We start from the raw sequence: 22,923 nt of genomic DNA on the forward strand, positions 1-22,923 counted from the left end.
GCTTTCCAAATAAAATTAGGTGAACACCACGTTTTGGTTAGAATATTAAATAAAATATAAAAAAATCCCAATGCCTTTACGTACTGAAGCATACATCAACTACGGATCTGTTTTCTAGGTTTTCCATACTGTTTTCTGGATTAAAATAAGGCAATAAAAAATGTGAAACGCATCAGCACATAATGAGGTTTGCGCTCCATTTTCACATCCATCAGCACCAATCATTTCTTTATTTTCTCAAATATTTTCAGGGCAGGCATGAAAGCCTGTGCCCCAGGTGGCATTATTTAAGAGGCATGGAAACATTTCATCATCCTGAAACGCCCAGAGATTAGACAAATGATTGAGAGCGGAGAGGAAGCAATGTGTGTTAACCCGGAATTACACCAGCACCGTATGTTCCATGCAACCGGCGGTGTCAATGAAAAAGCCATGATATCAGGTGGCTTCATTCTGCTCCATCACACCATGCATATATTCCGCCCGCCGTACAGCTCATAGCTATTTAATGCACACCCCGGGGAGCAGAGTCATTAAATCGGCCTCTGTAAATTATGCTGTCAGCATGCATAATGTAACGGCTACGGCATCAAACAGGCATGTCTACAGTCACAAGAAAGGAGATCATGTGCCACCGAATCACAATTTATTCAATGCCAAATGGAAAAAATGCAAATAAATTGGGGTAGTTTGGGGTTTTCTATACCTTCCAATATCAACCCCTTGCATTCAAGATTGCACAGTCTAAACACAGGCTAAATATCAGGCCTCTTTCACACGTCCGTGTCTCCGGTACGTGTTTGGTCCGTTTCCTCACGTACCGGAGACACGGGCACACGTAGACCCATTAAAATCAATGGGTCTGCGCTCACGTGCGTGTTCTGCCATGGACCGTGTGGAGCATACGTGTGTCCGTGTGCTCCACACGTCAACATGTCCGTTTTCTCCGGCATCACGGAACGCAAACGGACCACATGGAGGTGTTCCGTGTGACACGCACCGGAGAAAACACACATATTTGAGAAAAAAAACAAACAAACTGTACTCGCCTTCTCCTGCCCTCCTGTCTCTGCCGCTGCTGGCACTTGATGTCGACTGCCGCTCATTATGCTCATTGCATATTCACTTCACTGCGGCCGGAAGCAGCAGCAGCGGGGAGTCGGCAGGACCGGAGACCAAAGAGCAGCATCACAGACAGCGACGCCAGGGACAGGTGATCATAAAGTTCCTGTTCTCCGTGTGTTATCACAGAGAACACACATGTGCCATAAACACGGCTCACAGAGGGCAAAACGCACCTCTGACACGTCCGTGAAAAACGTGCGTGGTTTTTCACTGACGTGTGAAAGAGGCCTAAAGGAGTATATGGATCACACAGGGTGTCCATATCGGGACCTAGGAGTCTTCCACATATAGGATTCCTGAGCCAACAGGTCATGGAGCTGATTGCTGGGTATGACCTTGCTACACTGCAGCCGATCGTGTCCGTATATAGTAGTGTGCGGCCTATTTATATGCTGTTCTCGGCACATTTTTAAGCCGGCGCCTCCATCTTTGTGAATTTTTCCTCCAAAACACACAATTGTAGTGTATGGTAGAAAATAATACAGAAGTGTGAGCCCGGCCTCTAGATGAACCTGTAGGGATCAGCATGCAAGACATGAAGTCTACAGCATTAACAACTTTCTTGGCTTCGGCCAGCAGAGCAGATCGTTTGATTACCTAGATACAGGCAATATTCCAGATGAGAACGTGACCTACACGGGAGAGTGCACGAACACTGCAGCTAGTGCATACGGATCACAGACCCCACTGACAGCCGCTTATCTCCCCTGAAAACAAAAAGGTCCTGCTCATCTGTAGGGGGCGGTCAGGAGGCTGCAGACACATCAGATGATCGGCAGGCTCAGACGATATTTCATCTAATATATGTGGGGACTAGTGATGAACGTGCACTATCACACCCGGGTGCTTGGTACTCGTAATCAGCAGTTGGATGCTTAGATGGGCACGACTCGAACACCCCAATATAATGGAAGCATTTTTTCTGAGAAATCTTTTCAAACAAGGAAGCTGGCGGAATTCTAACAAGGTGTAAACAATGCACAATTAGGATTCAGCTCTACTTGTCTGCGACAGCTCATATGTGATATACAGAGCTGAATCCTAAGAGTGTGTAAGATACACATAGTTAGGATTCAGCTCTATTTGTCTGTCACTGCTCAAATGTGATATACAGAACTGAATCCTAACAGCGTGTAATATATACACAGTTAGGATTCAGCTTGACTTGTCTGCGACAGCTCATATGTGATATACAGAGCTGAATCCTAACAGCGTGTAATATATACAAAGTTAGGATTCAGCTCTACTTGTCTGTGATTGCTCATATGTGATATATAGAGCTGAATCCTAACAGCGTGTAATTTAAGCACAGTTAGTATTCATCTTCACTTGTCTGTGACCACTCATATGTGGTATACAAAGCTGAATCCTAACAGCATATAATATACAGTATATACACAGTTAGGATTCAGCTCTACTTGTCTGACCACTCATATGTGGCATATAGAGCTGAATCCTAACAGCGTGCAAAATATATACACTGTTAGGATTCAGCTCTACTTGTCTGTGACCACTCATATGTGGTATACATAGCTGAATCCTAAGGCTATGTGCCCACGCTGCGGATTTACCGCGGATTTGCCGCGGATTACCCGAAAATCTGCAGCAGCGGCACTTCCAAGCCATTTCAATGGCATTTTGGAAATGCTGTGTCCATGCTGCGGATTTTTCCGCTGCGGATTTGCCGCGGATTTTGATCCGGAAAAATCTGCAGCATGTCAATTGTTTGGTGCAGATTTGGTGCGGATTTTTGGTTTTGAATGGGGAAAAAAAAAAAATCCGCATCAAAATCCGCGGCAAATCCGCGGGTGCGGATTTGCCGCGAAAGTCGCGGATTTTCAGGCAGAAAAATCTGCAGGTACATTCTACCGTGGACACATAGCCTTAGTATTCATCTTCACTTGTCTGTGACCACTCATATGTGGTATACAGAGCTGAATCCTAACAGCATATAATATACAGTATATACACAGTTAGGATTCAGCTCTACTTGTCTGACCACTCATATGTGGCATATAGAGCTGAATCCTAACAGCGTGCAAAATATATACACAGTTAGGATTCAGCTTTACTTGTCTGTGACCACTCATATGTGATATACAGAGCTGAATCCTAAAAGCGTGCATATTACACACACTGTTAAGACCCTGTCACACACAGAGATAAATCTTTGGCAGATCTGTGGTTGCAGTGAAATTGTGGACAATCAGTGCCAGGTTTGTGGCTGTGTACAAATGGAACAATATGTCCATGATTTCACTGCAACCACAGACCTGCCAAAGATTTATCTCTGTGTGTGACGGGGCCTTTAGGATTCACCATGCTGCTGTACTTGTCCAAAGCCTGCACTGGGCATGACAGCCCCCTTCAGGGACTGATATGGAGGGGCAATTCTCCTACAATAGTGCCTCAATATGACGGTATTACTTATTGTTTATATATGGCACTTGACACATTATAAATGTTGTGGCTCATATCAGCACAGAAATTGTGGTAAAACAGATGTAAATATTCTTGGAATTATTCAGTGCGGTCAGAATTCTGGAGAAATCAGCAGTGACATACCTGGAGAAAGCGACAGCTGATACATGGGGCCCGATCCACAGGCAGCATGCATCAGACCCTGGCTGTAAGATGTAGCTATTACTGCACATTTTACTATGATAGACTGCGGCATTTCACAGAGAAACATCCGGTAAAACCCACCGGGGACCAATCCACACAGGACACTAGTCGGATAGGAGCGTCCCCAGGGACTTCTCCTCACCTCCTCCTATACACATAAGCAGGGAGACCTGTCACTCAAGGGGAGGGGGCGGGGAGAAGGCGGAGCTTCAGAGTCAGACATACATGTCAGAAACCATACAGCCGATGCCTGTGGATCGGGCCTCATGTATCAGCGGTCAGGTTCCCTTTATAAAGGAGCAGTCTGAGCACCGGCCAGGTCTGTTTTAGATAACTGCTTTCTCCATGAAATAACATTTCTGGGGCAGCTTCTGTTAGAATTGTACAGTCCCTCAGTTACTCCTCCTGGAATGTATAGGTGGGGGGGGGTCTCCATAATGTTTAGGGATATACCACTTTGAAAAGAGAGATAGTACCACCCAGTTATCAAGTTATTTCTACATTTCCAAGAGGAACAATAGAGGAACGACACAACAGGCAGTTAAAGAAAATAATTATTTCATAGGGAAATACAAGTATTTACTAAAAATAGACATATCAGAGGTAGAGACAATGACAAATTATCAAGAGGTATTCCCATCTACAAGATCCTATCCCAATATACAGTAAGACTAATAATACTAGCAAATACCTGCAATTAGAAATGTAGTATAGTTCTCCTGATTAGCTATATCGCTTACCTCATGTGCAGGGCATTGCAGCTTAGGTATCCATGGTTACAACTAAGAGCAACTAACTGTTAATACTGTATAGGAGAGGTTGTAACCAAGTATACATAAGCTGCAATGCCCCCCAAATGAGGTAAGAGACATAGACAATCAGGAGAACTATGGTACATGTCTAATTGGAGGTATTTGCAAATATTATTACACCTACTACATATTGAGATAGGATCTTGGAGATGGGAAGAACCCTTTAAAGAAGAAGAAAAAAAAAAACAACCAGTGCTATACACCAAGGTAGGGTTCCCTTTGTTTCACCTCCAGATGGATCCCCGCACCCGCCCCTTATTAATTAACACTTATTGATAAGAAGCCAACACATTCCACAGCTCAGACCGGATGACGCAAGAGACAATAGCTGGGCATATAGGAAGAATATAATCAATGGGCTGGCAAACACGCGGGGCACACAGGGGGCGGCACACGGCACCAAGCAGGCGACTGGCAGAAAGTCATGGGGTGCAACTGGGCCAATGCCGGTGATTGGGCCGACCATGGGCGGTACATCTGTGTCCAATAATAGGATCTCATCTAGATATGGAATAATCCGTGCATTATATGTGCAGTAATGTAGACATGTATAATACAGAGCTATATAATGCTGCAAAATATGTCATCTGGACGTGTAATCTATATAAACTAACGACAAAGTGTATAACCGTGTAATAATACACTGTATAGATGAGTATGATTACCTAATGTAATATAGATATGTAATAAATCGATACATAAGTGCATTATATAAATACATAATATATGCAGATGTATATAATAAGCACGTATGTAATATGCAGATGTATATAATAAGCACGTATGCAATATACAGATATAATCAGTATCAGCACGTATGCAATATACAGATATAATCAGTATCAGCACGTATGCAATATACAGATATAATCAGTATCAGCACATATGTAATATACAGATATAATCAGTATCAGCACATATGCAATATATAGATATAATCAGTATCAGCACATATGCAATATATAGATATAATCAGTATCAGCACATATGCAATATACAGATATAATCAGTATCAGCACATATGTAATATACAGATATAATCAGTATCAGCACGTATGCAATATACAGATATAATCAGTATCAGCACATATGTAATATACAGATATAATCAGTATCAGCACGTATGCAATATACAGATATAATCAGTATCAGCACATATGCAATATACAGATATAATCAGTATCAGCACATATGCAATATACAGATATAATCAGTATCAGCACGTATGCAATTGCAATATACAGATATAATCAGTATCAGCACGTATGCAATATACAGATATAATCAGTATCAGCACATATGTAATATACAGATATAATCAGTATCAGCACATATGCAATATACAGATATAATCAGTATCAGCACGTATGCAATATACAGATATAATCAGTATCAGCACATATGCAATATACAGATATAATCAGTATCAGCACGTATGCAATTGCAATATACAGATATAATCAGTATCAGCACGTATGCAATATACAGATATAATCAGTATCAGCACATATGCAATATACAGATATAATCAGTATCAGCACGTATGCAATTGCAATATACAGATATAATCAGTATCAGCACGTATGCAATATACAGATATAATCAGTATCAGCACGTATGCAATATACAGATATAATCAGTATCAGCACGTATGCAATATACAGATATAATCAGTATCAGCACATATGCAATATACAGATATAATCAGTATCAGCACATATGCAATATACAGATATAATCAGTATCAGCACATATGCAATATACAGATATAATCAGTATCCGCACATATGCAATATACAGATATAATCAGTATCAGCACATATGTAATATACAGATATAATCAGTATCAGCACATATGCAATATATAGATATAATCAGTATCAGCACATATGCAATATACAGATATAATCAGTATCAGCACATAATTATGGAAACGTGGTAATCAGTATAACAAAGTAATATGTAATAAATTAGTGTATAGGCAGATATGTAATATATGTAATCAGTATACAATAAGCACATATGTAATATATAGAATCAGTATAGGTATGTCATTATATAAATGTAGTAATCGATAATATATAATACAGATGTAGTACTTGGTATATATAATAAATGCATTATATATATGTAATAACCAGTATATAATAAGCACATATGTAATACAATCAGTGGCATTACACTGCACACAGCAGTCACACAATCAGATTACATAGCAGTGAATTGAATCTGTGATAAATTCTGCTGTATCGCTGATGGCGGCCGATAATGATCGAGCAGCCGGTACAATCTGATCGCCCGGTTCCTATCGCCCAGATGCCATGGCTGGTGTAGGCTGCAGGAAGCGCCACACTGTACAGCCGCCTCCATTGCTGTGCCTGTCTGCAGATGTCAGAGATCCCAGCAGATCCCGGCTCAGCCATGCAGTGGATCCCTCCCCTCATTCATACATGTGCGGAGATCAGGCTCTACCTGTGATCCGCTCGCAGTGGTTTCTCCCATGTCCTCCCAGTCTCCCCCAGTACAGCCGCACTGGCCGGCCGCCGGCACTCACCTTCTGACAGCTCTAGCTCCAGCTCGGCCAGCTGTTCCCTCACCTCCTTCGGGAGGGCGGACAGGTCGAAGCCTCTCTCCGCCATGGAGCCGGCCGGATACACCGTGTGAAGCCGAGAGGATTGAATCACCGGAGCTCAGCGCATAGCCCTCGCCACGGCCGCCATGCCAGGCCCTGCCTCACGTCACATGACCACAGACAGCCATCCAGCCTGCACTAACGCGGCTGACAGCAGGAACACTGACACCCTGAGGATGATGCCGGTACTACAGCGCAAGAGCCAACCTGAGGCGAAGGGAAGTGTAATAAAGGATTCTAGCGCCACCCAGTGGGGAAGGTGAAGAAATACAATTAGTGAGCAGAGTGTGGCTCAACAGCTCGGGCTGCTGACATGTCTGAGGGTGGTTGGTTTGACCCCAAGGAGAAATGGGGGAAAAAAAAAAGAATAGTTTTGTCCCTTGCTGAACACTGCAGTGAGTGGGCACTAGTGTGGCTACTCTTATTTCCTGTGGGGTGTCACGCTACGGCCATTTCATTTTTTTCATTTTTGTTTTCCTCCCCTTCTTCCAAGAGCCAAAACGTTTTCATGTTCCCATCAATATAGCCATATGAGGGCGTGTTTTTTGCAGGACGAGTTGTACTTTTGAACAACACCATTCATGCTGCCCCGTATTGTACTGGAAAATGGGGGAAAAAAATTCCATGTGCAATAAAATTGTAAAAATATTACAATTCCAAAATGTTTTTTGGGGGGAGTTTATTTACCATGTTCACTGTATGGTAAATCTGACCTGGTAATATGATTCTCCAGGTTAGGACGTGTTCATAGATACCAAACATGTATACTTTGTTTATTTTGATACCAAACATGTATACTTTGTTTATTTTTTATTTAAGTGGTGAAAAAAATTCAGAAATTTGTAAAAAAAAAATGTAAAAAAAAATCACTTTTGCCGCCATTTTCTGAGACCCATTCTTATTTTTCGGGATCTGGGGCTGTGTGAGGGCTTCTTTTTTCCCCTCTGAGCTGATGTTTTTACGGATACCATTTTGGGGTAGATACAATGTATTGACCACTTCTTATTTCATTTTTTGCAGTGTTGTGATGGCCCAAAAACATAATTCTGGGGTTTTGACAGTTTTTTCATTGCGCTGTTAATATTTAATATTTTGGTAGATTGGACATTTCTGAATGCGACGATACTAAATATATGTATTTTTTATTATTGTTTTAATTGAATGGGGTAATAGGGGGGGGGGTGATTTGAACTTTAGCGTTTTTCATTTTTTTTTTTCATTTTTTAAAAACGTTAGGACGATTGCAGCTTCAAGTCCCCTATTATTTGTGCTGTACAGAGCGGTGCATCAGCACTGACATCAGAACTCTTGTTCTTCTATGAACGCTGTCTCGCACCCTCTTTTCACAGGCCATCAGTTGACCCCTGGTTGTCATGGCAACCCATCAGCGAACCGCGATCACTTCATGGGGTCGCCAATGGAAGCTGGGAATGATGCGCTTCTCACCAGCGCATATTACAGCCCTCTATCAGAGATTGACAGTGGGATTTAGCTGGTTAACAGCCGCATATATATCTCCGATCCACCCACGGCTGTTCTGTTAGAGGCACATGTCAACTGATCAGACCAGCTGTCATGTGCAGGGAATGATGTGGGCTTAGCGTGCGAGCCCATATCAAAGGCAGGGACAAGACATATGACATAAATATACATCACATATCGTAAAAGGGTTAAATTCACATGGTGTTTTTTTCTGACATCTTTTATCATCTATAGAGAAGCCTACAGGCAGCCTCTGACTGACCCCTAGTGTAAATCACCGGGGGGGGGGGGGGGGGGGGGGGGGGGCCTGTGCAGGAGTTTCCACTTACCCCCGCAATATGATCAGTAGTTATCCCAATACACTTGACTTTGTGAGTAATATGTCCATGTAGCCGAACAGTGGCCCCAGAATTATGTTACTGGGGGCCCCTGCCATAGCAGCCTGACTATGAGAGAATGTCAGGAAAATAAGCCATTCCTAGAGAAAAAAAAAAAGTGATGGGGCAAAAAGAAAGTCACAGGGCTAAAAAAAAAGTAAATAAAATACTACAGCAAGAGGTTAGTTGGTAGTAAATAATAATTTATAAATCTCAACATAACGTTTTATGGCATTTTTAATGTACTTAAGGCCCCGTTACACGCTATGATTTATCTGACGATCTCAGTAGCGATGTGACACGCCCAGATCGTTGTTACGATTTGCCGAGATCGCACATAGCTCGTTTATTAGCGGTCACACGTAACGATTTCACAAACGCAAAACCGTTCAGTGATATATTGTTTGACCAAGGCGGTCGTGTGGCTGTTCTTCGTCATTTGCAGGGTGTCAAACATACCAATATGTCTGCTGCGTTCCAAACGACAAACAATATTTTGAAAATGAACGACGTGTTAACGATCAACGATTTTCAACCTATTTGCGATCGTTCGGAGTTGCTCGTAGGTGTCACACGCAACAATGTCGCTAACGATGCCGGATGTGCGTCACGGAAACCGTGACCCCGCTGACATATCGTCAGATATATCGTAGCATGTACCGCCGCCTTTAAAGGAGTGATCCGATACCTAAAATGCCCAATATAAATTTTTCCACGGAAAATAAAGAATGGCGATTCCTGAGGGCGCTGCCACAGGGAAGGACGAACATCGGGTGATGGGATTCGATATTCTGTTGGTAAAACAATGTGTTTCATAGACAATCCATCTGACTCATCAGGTAGAGGGATGAGCGGACTCGTGGAAATTTGGGTCCTCCAAGTTCAGACAGGCTTTAATAAAAAGTTAGGTTCAGGACTCAGATTTAACCCAAACTTGTCACAATGTATAGGGGAATAATGAAAAGCAAAACTGCTATGGGAATACTAGAATGAAAAATACAATGAACTATCTGAAAAATTGAAAAACATGAAAATGGAATAAGCATAACTGCTATGAATAATAGGAATATAAGAGATGTTTAGCTATTGTATTGATCAATGCAAAAGAGCCCCATAACCACACCAAGGTAATCCCTATTTTTGGGGTCCCTAACCTATGTGTAACCTCACCTGCAGTTAAAAAACTTGCTCTGTATGGGAAGCAAAGGACCAAGCTATACAGTTTGTCCACCCATATCCTGTCCACCGCCATTAACTTAAGGAACGGCGGCAGCTATGAGCATAGAAGTGGTGTCTAGGTATAGTAAAGTAGCCATGTGCTACGCAATGAAACCACCTATAGCGCCATCTGGTGGAAAACAACGGAGTTAGCATTTTTATCTTGAAAACGGAATGAGATAAAGAAAAAAAGTGAATTAAAAAATTGTAGGGCATCATCAATTCAATACAAATAAACACCTTGCATACAGCAATGCTATGATATGAAACCCATGACCCCCCCCAAAACATTGAATGCTGGTCACGCATATGGCGCTCATTTAACTTTGATGCTCAAAGTGTCCACCGTCAGCTGCAATACACATCTGGACTCTGGACAGCATACTGTATCTTGCTGCACGTTGTGCAATATGGTAGGTGACACATTTGCACAAGGATCTGTGATACGTCGTCGTAGGTCCTGTAATGTTGGTGGAGGGGTCGCATACACCTGCTGTTTGTTGTGACCTCACAGAAAGAAGTCCAATTTGGCCAGGTCAGGTGAGCGTGGAGGCCACTCCACGCAGCCACTATACCCAATGACTTGTATGCAGGCCCATATGTGGAGTTCATGCTGCCCTAGGCACTGTCAGTGGTGGCGCCCCCTTCTGATCAGTCAGATTAGGGGTATGTGCACACAGCCATGGGCGTACCCAGCGAGGGGGGGGCAGCTGCCCTCCCCCCTAGAAGCAGGGGCACGCACCCATTAATAATAGGCTATTATGACCTGTCTCTGTCAGGTAGCGGGTGCGTCAGGCAGCGCGGGTGGTGAGGAGAAAACAGGGCGGCATGGTGCATCGGCACCCGCCACCCACTAGTACCGCAGGGCAGGCTGAACGCTGCTCCCGCAGCCGCTCGTAGTAGGAGCTGTAAAATCCCATCCTCAGTGCCTGACGGCCGCTCTGCACTGCAAATCAGCACAGCGGGGACTGGACTGGAGTGATGACATTGACATCATCACTCTGCGCCTCGTTGTGTCGAGTCCTGCAGTGCAGAGCGGCCGACACTGTCACAAGCTGGGGAGACTACTGGGAGGCTGAGCTGCTGCCACAAGTAAAAAAAAATGTAAATATTAAATCAGACAATCTGGGGAGCGGTTGTATATGATGGGGGGCTGAATATGGGAGCCCTATGGGTGGCCTTATATGAGATACAGCCCCCCATAGGTGTCCTATCATGTGAGCCCTATGGAGGGGCTGTATATGATATGGGAGCCCTATGAGGGGCTGTGTATGACATGGAGCCCTATGGGTGGACTGTATATGAGATGGGCGCCCTAAGGGGAGACTGTATATGAGATGGGAGCCCTATGGGGGGCTGTATACAGTATGTGTTTGTGGGGGGGCTCTAGGACCCGGAAGCACCATGTGACCGGTGACGTTGCTCGGTCACATGGTGCTGTTTAAGGTCCTGCTCCAGGTCCTGCGCTGCATAAATGCAGAAATACGCAGCATGTGAACGCACCTTTTTCTTTAAAACAACAAATCGTTCGAATTTATTCCAGTTATAATTTATTAGTTTGCCTTCTTATTTACATTTAGAAGACATCGAGGCTGCCTAAATGGATATAAGAAACTGGTTCCAAAAAGGTAAGTTAAGTAATTTCTGTAGGAAATGAAATTGAGAGGAAGCAAACCTTTTCCGTTCTAATATTTTACAACCTGAACGGCCATGGCTTGCCCCCCCCCCCCTAGTTTTGATCCTGGGTACACCCATGCACACAGCATTTTGTTTTCAGACAGATCCGCCCTGTAACCTGCCCAAAAAACCCAAACTATGAATTCTAAAAGGAATGAACTCATATACTGCAATGTAAAAATGACTTGCTGTCCATATGTTCAGTCTTTGGAGCTTTTTAATCTCGTCAGGTTTCCTCAGACATGAAGCGGCTGTAAGTGACCGTTCCATTATATGGCGGCTGCTGCTTGAATTCCGCTTACTAGTTTATTACATTAAGAAAAATCCAGTAGCTAAAAGAAAGATAACCAAGAAGCAACAGTAAAATGAAAAATAAAAAATAAAATTTATAAAGGATGACTGCCCTGAAGTGTTTTCTGTCTGAATAACTCAGGGGGTTCACAGACATCTACAAGACGTTGTGTGCACATACCCAGAGACTGCCCAGAGCCTTCAGATTGTAGTTAAAACCTCCATACACATTAACCTAAAGTTGTCTAGACCCACCAATATCGACAGGTTCAACTGACAGTCCAATGTGAATGGGGTCTCTAACTCATGATTGTCGGGGGGGGAATAAGGATCCAGCATTTCCAATTACGGAGTGTAGATCCTATTATCCTCTAAATGATAAGCTAATGCCGGAGGTGTCTCACAGCGACTCTAACAGAGAACACAGAAACACTTGGCAGAATGAGTGCTCCTATATATGGGAGAGCTGAGCAAGATAGCTGCTGGCTGAAAGATCAGACTATAGTGTATGAGTGCTTTAGTCTCTTACTTATTCGGCTGACAGACATGCAGATAGCTGTATTTTTAGTCCAGCGCACTGCCTTATGTTTTAGGATCAAGACTGATAAGGTAAAGATTACAAAATCCACATGACTATCACCAGAACCACCATCAGTACAGTAATACATCACTAAAACCACACTAAAGACAATAATACATCACCAAAACCACCGTCAGTACATAACTACATTGCCAAACTTAGTACAGCAATCAAGTGCAGTGCCAGGTTAGACTCATATACATATATTAGAAAAACAGAGACCAAGTAGAGCGGACCTCATATTTGTTGTAATATACATGGACCCCATAGAATACATACAAAAACTTGTGAACAAGAAGGGGTATTTATCATGGTTTTTTAAGTAAAACTACTGTACCACAGTTGTGAAAAAGTATACAGTTTTTATTATTACAAAAAGTGCAAATATCAAAAATCACATGTGATGACAGTTAGTAGTTAGACATACATAGTTAAAATCCAATTAGATGAGACAGAGAGAGAAAAAGGTCCCAGGGAGGGAGACAGACTACCCCTTAACTAAAACTGATAAGAGAGTAGTATTACTATATCCAGGGGGGGCATATAAGTAACCAAAAGATATCAATAGTATATCCCCTGGGCTAGTGGAGTGATGGAATGTCCATACATTAAACTGTAACCAACAGGATAAGGTCCAGATCAGGGCCTGAATACACCAGTATGTAACACCACCAGAATAATCTCAGAGGAAAAAAAAAAAAAAAAAAAAAAAAGTCATATAGTGGTGGGTAAAATGGCACCTGAAGGACCTACCTGTGGTATGTATAGCACCCAGAAAGGGAGTCTGTCAGCCTCACATGTGGACCCAGCAATTGGAAAGTTATTCCCCATCCCGAGGAAAGGGGATAAGTTTCCAATGTGAGAAAACCTAAACACTATATATATGTGAGACGTGGTCCAGGGAGAAATAATCCCCCCCATATAGAGTTCAGCTTAACCACTTAACGACCGCGGGCAGTAAAATTACGTCCTAAATGTCATAATGTTACTGCCCACGGTCTGCCGGCGGCAGCATGCCGCGATCGGCGCACATCTCAGCTGATTTTCACAGCTGAGATGTGTGCCTGCTAGGCACGAGCAGAATCGTTATCTGCTCGTGCCGATTAACCCCTTAAATGGTGCTGTCAATACGTGATAGCGCCATTATAAGCGCGATCGCGGTAAAGTTTTACTTACCGCCCAATACCGGAAGTCACGTGACGCGATCACGTGACTTCCGATAGTTGTCATGGTAGCACAGGGTCATGTGATGACTCCTGTACTACACATGACTTGCTTTCACTTTCGCTGTGCCAGCGGCACAGCAAAAGAGAAAGAGAGCGTATCTGCTGTTTACAGCTGTGTAGCTGTGATCAGCAGATAGTGCAGAGCGATCGGATTGGTGATCGCAATAGCCCACTAGGGGGACTAGTAAAATAAAAAAAAAGTTAAAAAAAGTTTTAAAAATTTTAAAAAAAAACCTAAAAGTTCAAATCTCCCCCCATTTGCCCCATTGAAAATTAAAGGGTTAAAAAAAATAAAAAATATACACACTTTTGGTATCGTCGCGTTCAGAAACGCCCGATCTATCAAAATATAAAATCAATTAATCTGGTCAGTATACGGCGTAGCGGCAAAAAAATTCCAAACGCCAAAATGACATTTTTTTGTCGCCACAACTTTTGCGCAAAATGCAATAAGAGGCAATCAAAATGTAGCATCTGCGCAAAAATGGTACCGTTAAAAACGGCAGCTCGAGACGCAAAAAATAACCCGTCACTGACCAATAGATCCCGAAAAATGAGAACGCTACGGGTCACGGAATATGGCATAAAACGTGCGCCACTTTTTTCGGACAAACTTCCGATTTTTTTTAACCCCTTATATAAAAGTAAACCTATACATGTTTGGTGTCTATGAACTCGCACTGACCTGAGGCATCATACCCACACATCAGTTTTACCATATAGTGAACACAGTGAATAAAATATCTCAAAAACCATAGTGCTATCGCACTTTTTTTGCAATTTTTCTGCATTTGGAATTTTTTTGCCGTTTTCCAGTACCTATATGGTAAAACTGATGGTTTCATTTAAAAGTACAGCTCGTTCCGCAAAAAATGAGCCCTCACATGACCATATTGACTGAAAAATAAAAAAGTTACGTCTCTCAGAAAAAGAAAGGCGAAAAAAAAAACGGAAAGCGAAAAATCGGCCGGTCGTGAAGGGGTTAAAAGGAACCAGTTGCATCTTTTAATATTAAACTGCTCCATTTTCTTGTTAGTCAGAAAATGTACATCACTGAGGGTATGTGCGCACGTTGCTTTTTACCTGCTTTTTTGCTGCTTTTTCTTCTGCGCTGTTTAATGCCAAAATGGATGTGTTCTTCTATTCAAGCAAAGTCTATGGGAATTTGGGTTTCTTGTTCACACTATGTTGTTCAAAATGCTGCCTTTTTGAGGCAGAACTTTGGTCAAAAACTCAGCTTTGCAGTGCAAAACCCAAATGGCAAAAACAATTGACATGTTGCTTCTTTGAAAAGCTGAGTTTTTGACCAAAGTTCTGCCTCAAAAAGGCAGCATTTTGAACAACATAGTGTGAACAAGAAACCCAAATTCCCATAGACTTTGCTTGAATAGAAGAACACATCCATTTTGGCATTAAACAGCGCAGAAGAAAAAGCAGCAAAAAAGCAGGTAAAAAGCAGGTAAAAAGCAACGTGCGCACATACCCTTACACTGCACCACTAACAAGACACTGGGGGCAGTTTAGTATCGAAAAACGGTGACAGGTTCCCTTTAATAATTACTGAAAAAGCCACATATATTTAATATGAAAATGAGGACATTTCTGCGCACCCTCGGCGCGGCCTAATCCTGGGTGCACCAATACCACAGAATATAGGAAAATAATAGCCAGGCCTTTGTCTTGATTGACAGTGATCCATTAGTAAGAGTGAGCAGTGTAACATCAGATCTCCTGTCTGCACCGCACCCAACACTGGAGGAGCACAGTGGCACACTCCAAGCGTCAGTGCAGGTGTGCACCCAACACAGGAGGAGCACAGCGGCACACTCCAAGCGTCAGTGCAGGTGTGCACCCAACACTGGAGGAGCACATCAGCACACTCCAAGCGTCAGTGCGGGTGTGCACCCAACACAGGAGAACAGAGGCACACTCCGAGCGTCACTGCAGGTGTGCACACAACACAGGAGGAGCACAGCAGCACACTCCGAGCGTCAGTGCAGGTGTGCACCCAATACAGTAGGAGCACAGTAGCACACTCCAAGAGTCAGTGCAGGTGTGCACACAACACAGGAGGAGCACAGCGACACATTCCAAGCATCAGTGCGGATGTGCACCCAACACAGGAGGAGCACAGCGACACACTCAGTGTCAGTGCTGCGTTCTGATGCTTGGATCCTGTGTCTGTAGCTGCCACTTGATGCACCTGGAAGTATAGCAAGTGAGCAGCGCCAGTGAGGAGGGGGACACGGCGCTTTGATGTGCGATCTGCTCACTTCAACACCCTTCCTCCTCACTGAATCTGCAGTCACATACATGCAGCAACTAGGTGTCAGAAGGTACCTGCAGTCACATTGTGCACGCACCCACACTGACACTGCAGTCAAATTGTGTGTGCACCCACACTGACACTGCAGTCACATTGTGTGCGCACCCACACTGACACTGCAGTCACATTGTGCGCGGACCCACACTGACACTGCAGTCACATTGTGCGCGCACCCACACTGACACTGCAGTCACATTGTGCCCGCACCGACACTGACACTGCAATCACATTGTGTGCGCACCTACACTGACACTGCAGTCACATTGTGTGCGCACCCACACTGACACTGCAGTCAAGTTGCGTGCGCATCCACACCGACACTGCAGTCACATTGTGTACACACCCACACTGACACTCAGTCACATTGTGTGCACACCCACGCTGACACTTGGAGTGCTGCTCTGCTCCTCCAGTGTCAGGACACATGCAGAAATGATAAGACATTTTATACAGCACTCACTCTCACCAAAGGATGTCTGTCAGTTAAGACGAGGGACCTTCTTTAATATGCAAATAGGAGAGTGCACCGCTGCACCAAGACAAGGGCCGCACCAGGGGGGACAGAACTGTCTGCATATATAAAATAAAATATTAAGTTAAAACTGTACATGCCAGAGCGACGTCCCCTGTATAAATGTGTCTGCAGATTAATTGGCATTTTGGGATTAAAAGATTTCTTTAAAATGTCATCATTCTTAACAACACATTGTCCTGCATCTCCCAAGACTTCCCTCTTGTCTGGTCTTTTGCAGCACATACCGAAACAGTGCCTGTATAGGTAATCTGTCACCAAGTTTTACTTCCCCATCTGAGATCAGCATAATGTAGAGACAGAGACCCTGATTCCAGTGATGTGTCACTTACTGAGCTGTTTACTGTCATTTTCTCTGCTGCAGATCTGGCAGTTATACAGAGCTCATGAATATGCTGGACTACCTGCAGCATGATAAGCTACTGCTGATTAAACGGTGATTTTATCAAAACTACACAACCAGCCCAGGAAGTGACACATCGCTGGAATCAGGATCTCTGCCCCTACATTATGCTGCTCTCAGATTAGGTGGCAAAAACCTGGTGACAGAGTCCCTTTAAGACAAACTGTGTCAATGTAATACTCCTCACTAAAGAGTAACCACCATAAGTAAGCCATAGGCTGTGTCCATGAATAAATAATTGTCCATCACTGAGCTCCCTGCACAAACAATGACCCCACTCCGTCTCACTTATAGTATACGGCCTCCACATTATTCTCTCCTCTAACATATTCCCACTACACTATCCATAGTGAAATATGACACCATTCCCACTGTCCTCCCCACTATGTATTATACCCTCCACACCTTCCTCATTTATGAACTATGTCCTCCACTGTCCCCACCTCTCTATGCAGCCCCCATTTCACTGTCCCCCTCATGCTGTCCCCACTCAATAATGAGCTTTATGCTTCGCATTTTGCATACCGGGCCCTCCCAGACTCCTAACTGAGCACTCCCCATGCTGCCCCTTCTCCATATCAAGCCCCTGCCATACCAAGCCCCCCCATGCTGCCCGTTCTCCATATCAAGCACCTCCATATCAAGCCCCTCCATACCAAGCCACCCCCATGCTGCCCCTTCTCCATATTAAGCCCCCTCCATACAGAGCCCCCCCATGCTGCCCCTTCTCCATATTAAGCCCCCCCATGCTGCCCCTTCTCCATATCAAGCCCCCCCATGCTGCCCCTTCTCCATATCAAGCCCCCCCCCCCATGCTACCCCTTCTCCATATCAAGCCCCCTCCATACCAAGCCCCCCTATGCTGCCCCTTCTCCATATTAAGCCCCCTCCATACCGAGCCCCCCCATGCTGCCCCTTCTCCATATCAAGCCCCCTCATGCTGCCCCTTCTCCATATCAAGCCCCCTCCATACCGAGCCCCCCCCATGCTGCCCCTTCTCCATATCAAGCCCCCTCCATACCGCTCCTTCTCCATATCTAGACCCCTCCATAATGAGCCCCCCCATGCTGCTCCTTCTCCATATCAAGCCCCCTCCATACCACTCCTTCTCCATATCAAGACCCCTTCATACCGAGCCCCCCCATGCTGCCCCTTTTCTATATCAAGCACCCCATGCTGCCCCTTCTCCATATCAAGCTCCCCCATGCTGCCCTTTCTACATATCAAGCCCTCCATGCTGCCCCTTCTCCATATCAAGCCCCCCATGCTGCCCCTTCTCCATATCAAGCCCCCCCATGCTACCCCTTCTCCATATCAAGCCAACTATTACACGCAATAGAGCAGCTGGTGGCTCACTGACTTTCTGAGAAACCACATGTGAAAATAAAATCAGATGCCGGGAGGGCCCCTACAGCCTGTCTACATAGGGAGATGATGGACACCGCACCGTCCTATAGAGTAACATACAACATGTATTGTGATTGACATGAGCATGAATAAAACAACCTAAGCATCTGCACAAGTCAGCATCACGAGGCCCCCTCCCCACGAGCTCTGTGTAGCCGAACTGGCTGTACGGTACATGCAGTTTGTTTGCCCTAGAATAATGTAAAGCAAACATCTCAGGTTGTCATCATGCGAAAACTCTGAATTGACTCATGTGTTTTAGTCCAGTCCTTAAATGTACTCTATCAGCACAGGATGACTGTTCACACCAAGTACAGGCGCTCGTGCATCATGGCGGGGCTAATCATTTAAATACACCTTCCTACCTGCGTGTTTTTCCTCCCTTCATAGAATCATAGAATGGTAGAGTGGGAAGGGACCTCAAGGGCCATTGGGTCCAACCCCCTGCGAGAGCAGGCTTTCCTAAATCATCCCAGCTATATGTTTATCCAGTTTCCGCTTGCAGATTTCCATTGATGGAGAGCTCACTGCCTCCCGTGGTAGCTTGTTCCACTCTCTGACTGCCCTTACTGTCAAAAAAGTTTTTCCTAATGTCTAATCTGAATCTCCTTCCTTTTAGTTTCATCCATTTGCTTCTTCTACTTCCTTGTGCTAATGAGAATAAGATAGTTCCTTCTGCACTGTGACTTCCTTTCAGATATTTGTAGATTGCTATTAAGTCTCCTCTCAAGGCCCAGTCACACTAAACAACTTACCAGCGATCCCAACAACGATACAACCTGATAGGGATCGCTGGTAAGTTGCTAGGAGGTCGCTGGTGAGATGTCACACTAAGCGACGCTCCAGCGATCCCACCAGCAACCTGACCTGGCAGGGATCACTGGAGCGTCGCTACTTGGTAACTAAAGTAAATATCGGGTAACCAACCCGATATTTACCTTGGTTACCAGCGCACACCTAGCCACAGTACACATGGGGTTAATTACCCGATGTGTACTGCAGCTATATGTGCAGGGAGCCGCGCACACTGCTTAGCACTGGCTCCTTGCTCTCCTAGCTACAGTACACATGGGGTTAATTACCCCATGTGTACTGCAGCTACATGTGCACAGAGCAGGGAGACGCACACACTGCTTAGCGCTGGCTCCTTGCTCTCCTGGCTACAGTACACATGGGGTTAATTACCCGATGTGTACTCCAGCTACATGTGCACAGAGCAGGAGCCGGCACTGGCAGCGAGAGCGGCGGAGGCTGGTAATGAAGGTAAATATCGGGTAACCAAGGTAAGGGCTTCTTGGTTACCCGATGTTTACATTGGTTACCAGCGTCTGCAGAAGCCGGCTCCTGCTGCCTGCACATTTACTTGTTGCTCTGTCGCTGTCACACACAGCGATCTGTGCTTCACAGCGGGGGAGCAACAACTAAAAAATGGCCCAGGACATTTAGCAACAACCAGCGACCTCACAGCAGGGGCCAGGTTGTTGCTGGATGTCACACTAAGCAACATCGCTAGCAAGTTGTGCATCAGCAGCGATGTTGCTAGCGATGTTGCTTAGTGTGACGGTACCTTCAGCCTTTTCTTTTTACTAACTAAACATCCCTAGTTCATTTAGCCGTTCTTCATATGATATGGTTTGCCGACCTTCTACCATATTGGTTGCTCTTCTCTGGACTTGCTCCAATATATCGATGTCTTTCTTAAATTGTGGCGCCCAGGATTGTACACAGTATTCCAGGTGGGGTCTGACCAGGGCAGAGTATAGGGGAATAATTACCTCTCTTGATCTAGATTCAATGCTTGTCTTGATACATCCCAGAATTTTCTTGGCCTTTTTAGCTGCAGCTCTGCACTGTTGTCTCATGTTGAATCTAGGACCTACTATTATGGCCAAGTCCTTTTCCCCAGTACTATCATCTAGTTCTATTCCTCCCATACTATATATGCTTTTTACATTTCTTTTACCTCTCTGTGATTAACAGCTCCCACTTCATAGAGCCAGAGAAGGGAGGAGATAGATAGAAAATAAGCAGGTAGGAAGGTGCAAATAAATGATTAGCCCCGCCATGATGCATGAGCGCCTGTACTTGGTGTGAACAGTCATCCTGTGCTGACAGAGTCCCTTTCACATGGCTACATTACATGCTGGTTCTGTTTTGAATTTTTAACTTGAAGATGAAGCTGTTGCTAACAGAACTATGTGTTACCTATAAATTGGAATGAGACAATGATGTAAGTGGAGTCAGTGCTCTGCGGAAACTGTGGTGGGCTGGTAAAGCACCTCAGTTATTTCTAACAGCCTCATTGGCAGTGGTGTAACAATAGTGAGTGTGACCATGAACAGAGCTGGGAGGCCGGGAGAGCTGCAGACACTTACCGTATTTTTCGGACTATAAGGCGCACCGGATTATAATGCACATTAGCAATGAGAGCCTGCTAAGGCGCCTAGATTCATATATAAGGCACACCGGATTATAATGCACATTAGCAATGAGAGCCTGCTAAGGCGCCTAGGTTCATATATAAGGCGCACCGGATTATAAGCCGCAGCGCATTAAGTTCATGACAGCTGCGAAAAGGCCGGGGTGCAATCCGGAGCTCAGGTGAGAGCACCAGAGATCAGCCCGGGATGTCTGCAGCTGTCATGAACTGAACCGCAATCGCCGGGGAATCAATCACTCTATCAATCAATCAGTCTAGGCTGCACTCTGGAGCTCAGGTGAGAGTTCTAGAGCGCAATGCAGATACCTGAATCCAGGCCTGGCATTACTGGAGATTCCTCCGGTAGCCAGTCCGACGCTGCTCTTATGTACAGCATTCTAACATGCTGTATATAAGAGCGCAGGCTGCACTGTAGAACATAAAAAACACTTTACTCACCTAAACCGGTCGCTCCGGTGCTGGTTGGCCAGATGGGCGGCGCTGTTCTCCGGGATCGGCGCCTCCTCTTTCAGCCATCTTGCTCCTCTGTCTTCTGAAGCCTGTGTTCATGACGCGTCCACCTCATACACACTCGCCGGCACTGAGGTCCTGCTCAGGGCAGATCAAAGTACGGTATTGTAGTGCGCCTGCGCAGTACCTCAGTGCTGGCGAGTGTGAATGACGTGGACGCATCATGCACACAGGCTCCAGAAGACAGAGGAGCAAGATGGCCAAAAGAGGAAGCGCCGGTTCCGGAGAACATCACGGCCCATTTGATCAACCAGCACCAGAGCGACCGGTTTAGGTGAGTAAGCATGTCTCTTAACAGGAGGCATAATGCTCGCTTTTATTCATATACAAGGCGCACCGGACTATAAGGGGCACTTTCGATTTCTGAGAAAATTATAGGCTTTTATGTGCGCCTTATATAGTCTGAAAAATACGGTACACCATTTTCATCTGATCATGCATACGGTTGAAAACAGCATGGTGGCTTAGTGGTTAGCACAATTGCTTTGCAGCGCTGTTGAAAAGTGTTCAAATTCCACCAAGGACAATATCTACAAGGAGTTTGTATGTTCTCCCTGTGTTTGTGCGAGTTTCCTATGGTTACTTCAGTTTCATCCCACAATCCAAAGATATACTGATAGGGAATACAGTGGTAGTCGTGCGTGCAGGGGTTGCCATGCCACAGCGCAGCTGCTTGGTAACCCCTAGCGTCCCGATTGCCGCTCTACTGCAGCTATCCTTTCGCCACAGTCCATTCTATCTCAGTCAATAAAGAACACACCGGAATATTTTCTTCAAACAACTAAACTTTACTGATCTTCATTACAGGGACTTTTTCCATTTGCATAACACGGTCACCGCTTCTGGTCCCGATGGGGTTCCCTTCAGACTCTACTCCAACAATTAATTTATCGGTCAACAGCTTTCCTGGCACCTAGTCTCCATCGGACACCACTAGGCCACTCATTGTCCTGTCTGAAGTCACGCTGAATGAACAGATTCAAATGGTCCTTAAGTCTATCCGTCCCACCCACAGGGATTAGCTTGCGTTTTGGAAGGGCTCAGTGTGACAGCACTCCTCCGTTCGTGCTTTTTGCCAGGACCTACCCTTCTCCTTTAAGGGCCCACTGACCTTCGGTCTCACAAGGGATTTCGTTGGGTTTTCTATCCCGGAAAGAACGGATGCTACCCCGACTGACCGGACTCAACCCCCCCCCTTCTGAGGACGCAGTTCCAACAGTCCTCTCAAGAGCAGGACCCAGCATGTCCGGTGTCAAATAC

At 44.8% G+C, this 22,923-nt stretch overlaps 1 protein-coding gene across 1 annotated transcript in view; it reads right to left on the reverse strand.

Moving 5' to 3' along the window:
• The window catches only part of DIP2B (disco interacting protein 2 homolog B), a 324,894-nt gene extending 317,576 nt beyond the window's left edge, over nt 1–7,318 (reverse strand). Inside the window, exon 1 of the mRNA XM_075333901.1 lies at nt 7,117–7,318. Coding sequence (XP_075190016.1) covers nt 7,117–7,201 — 85 coding nt within the window. The 5' untranslated portion in view covers nt 7,202–7,318. The remainder of the gene's footprint in view (nt 1–7,116) is intronic.
• Nucleotides 7,319–22,923: the final 15,605 nt, after the last annotated feature.

The sequence above is a fragment of the Anomaloglossus baeobatrachus genome, chromosome 2, assembly GCF_048569485.1.
Source record: "Anomaloglossus baeobatrachus isolate aAnoBae1 chromosome 2, aAnoBae1.hap1, whole genome shotgun sequence".
In the NCBI taxonomy this organism is placed as follows: Eukaryota; Metazoa; Chordata; class Amphibia; order Anura; family Aromobatidae; genus Anomaloglossus; species Anomaloglossus baeobatrachus.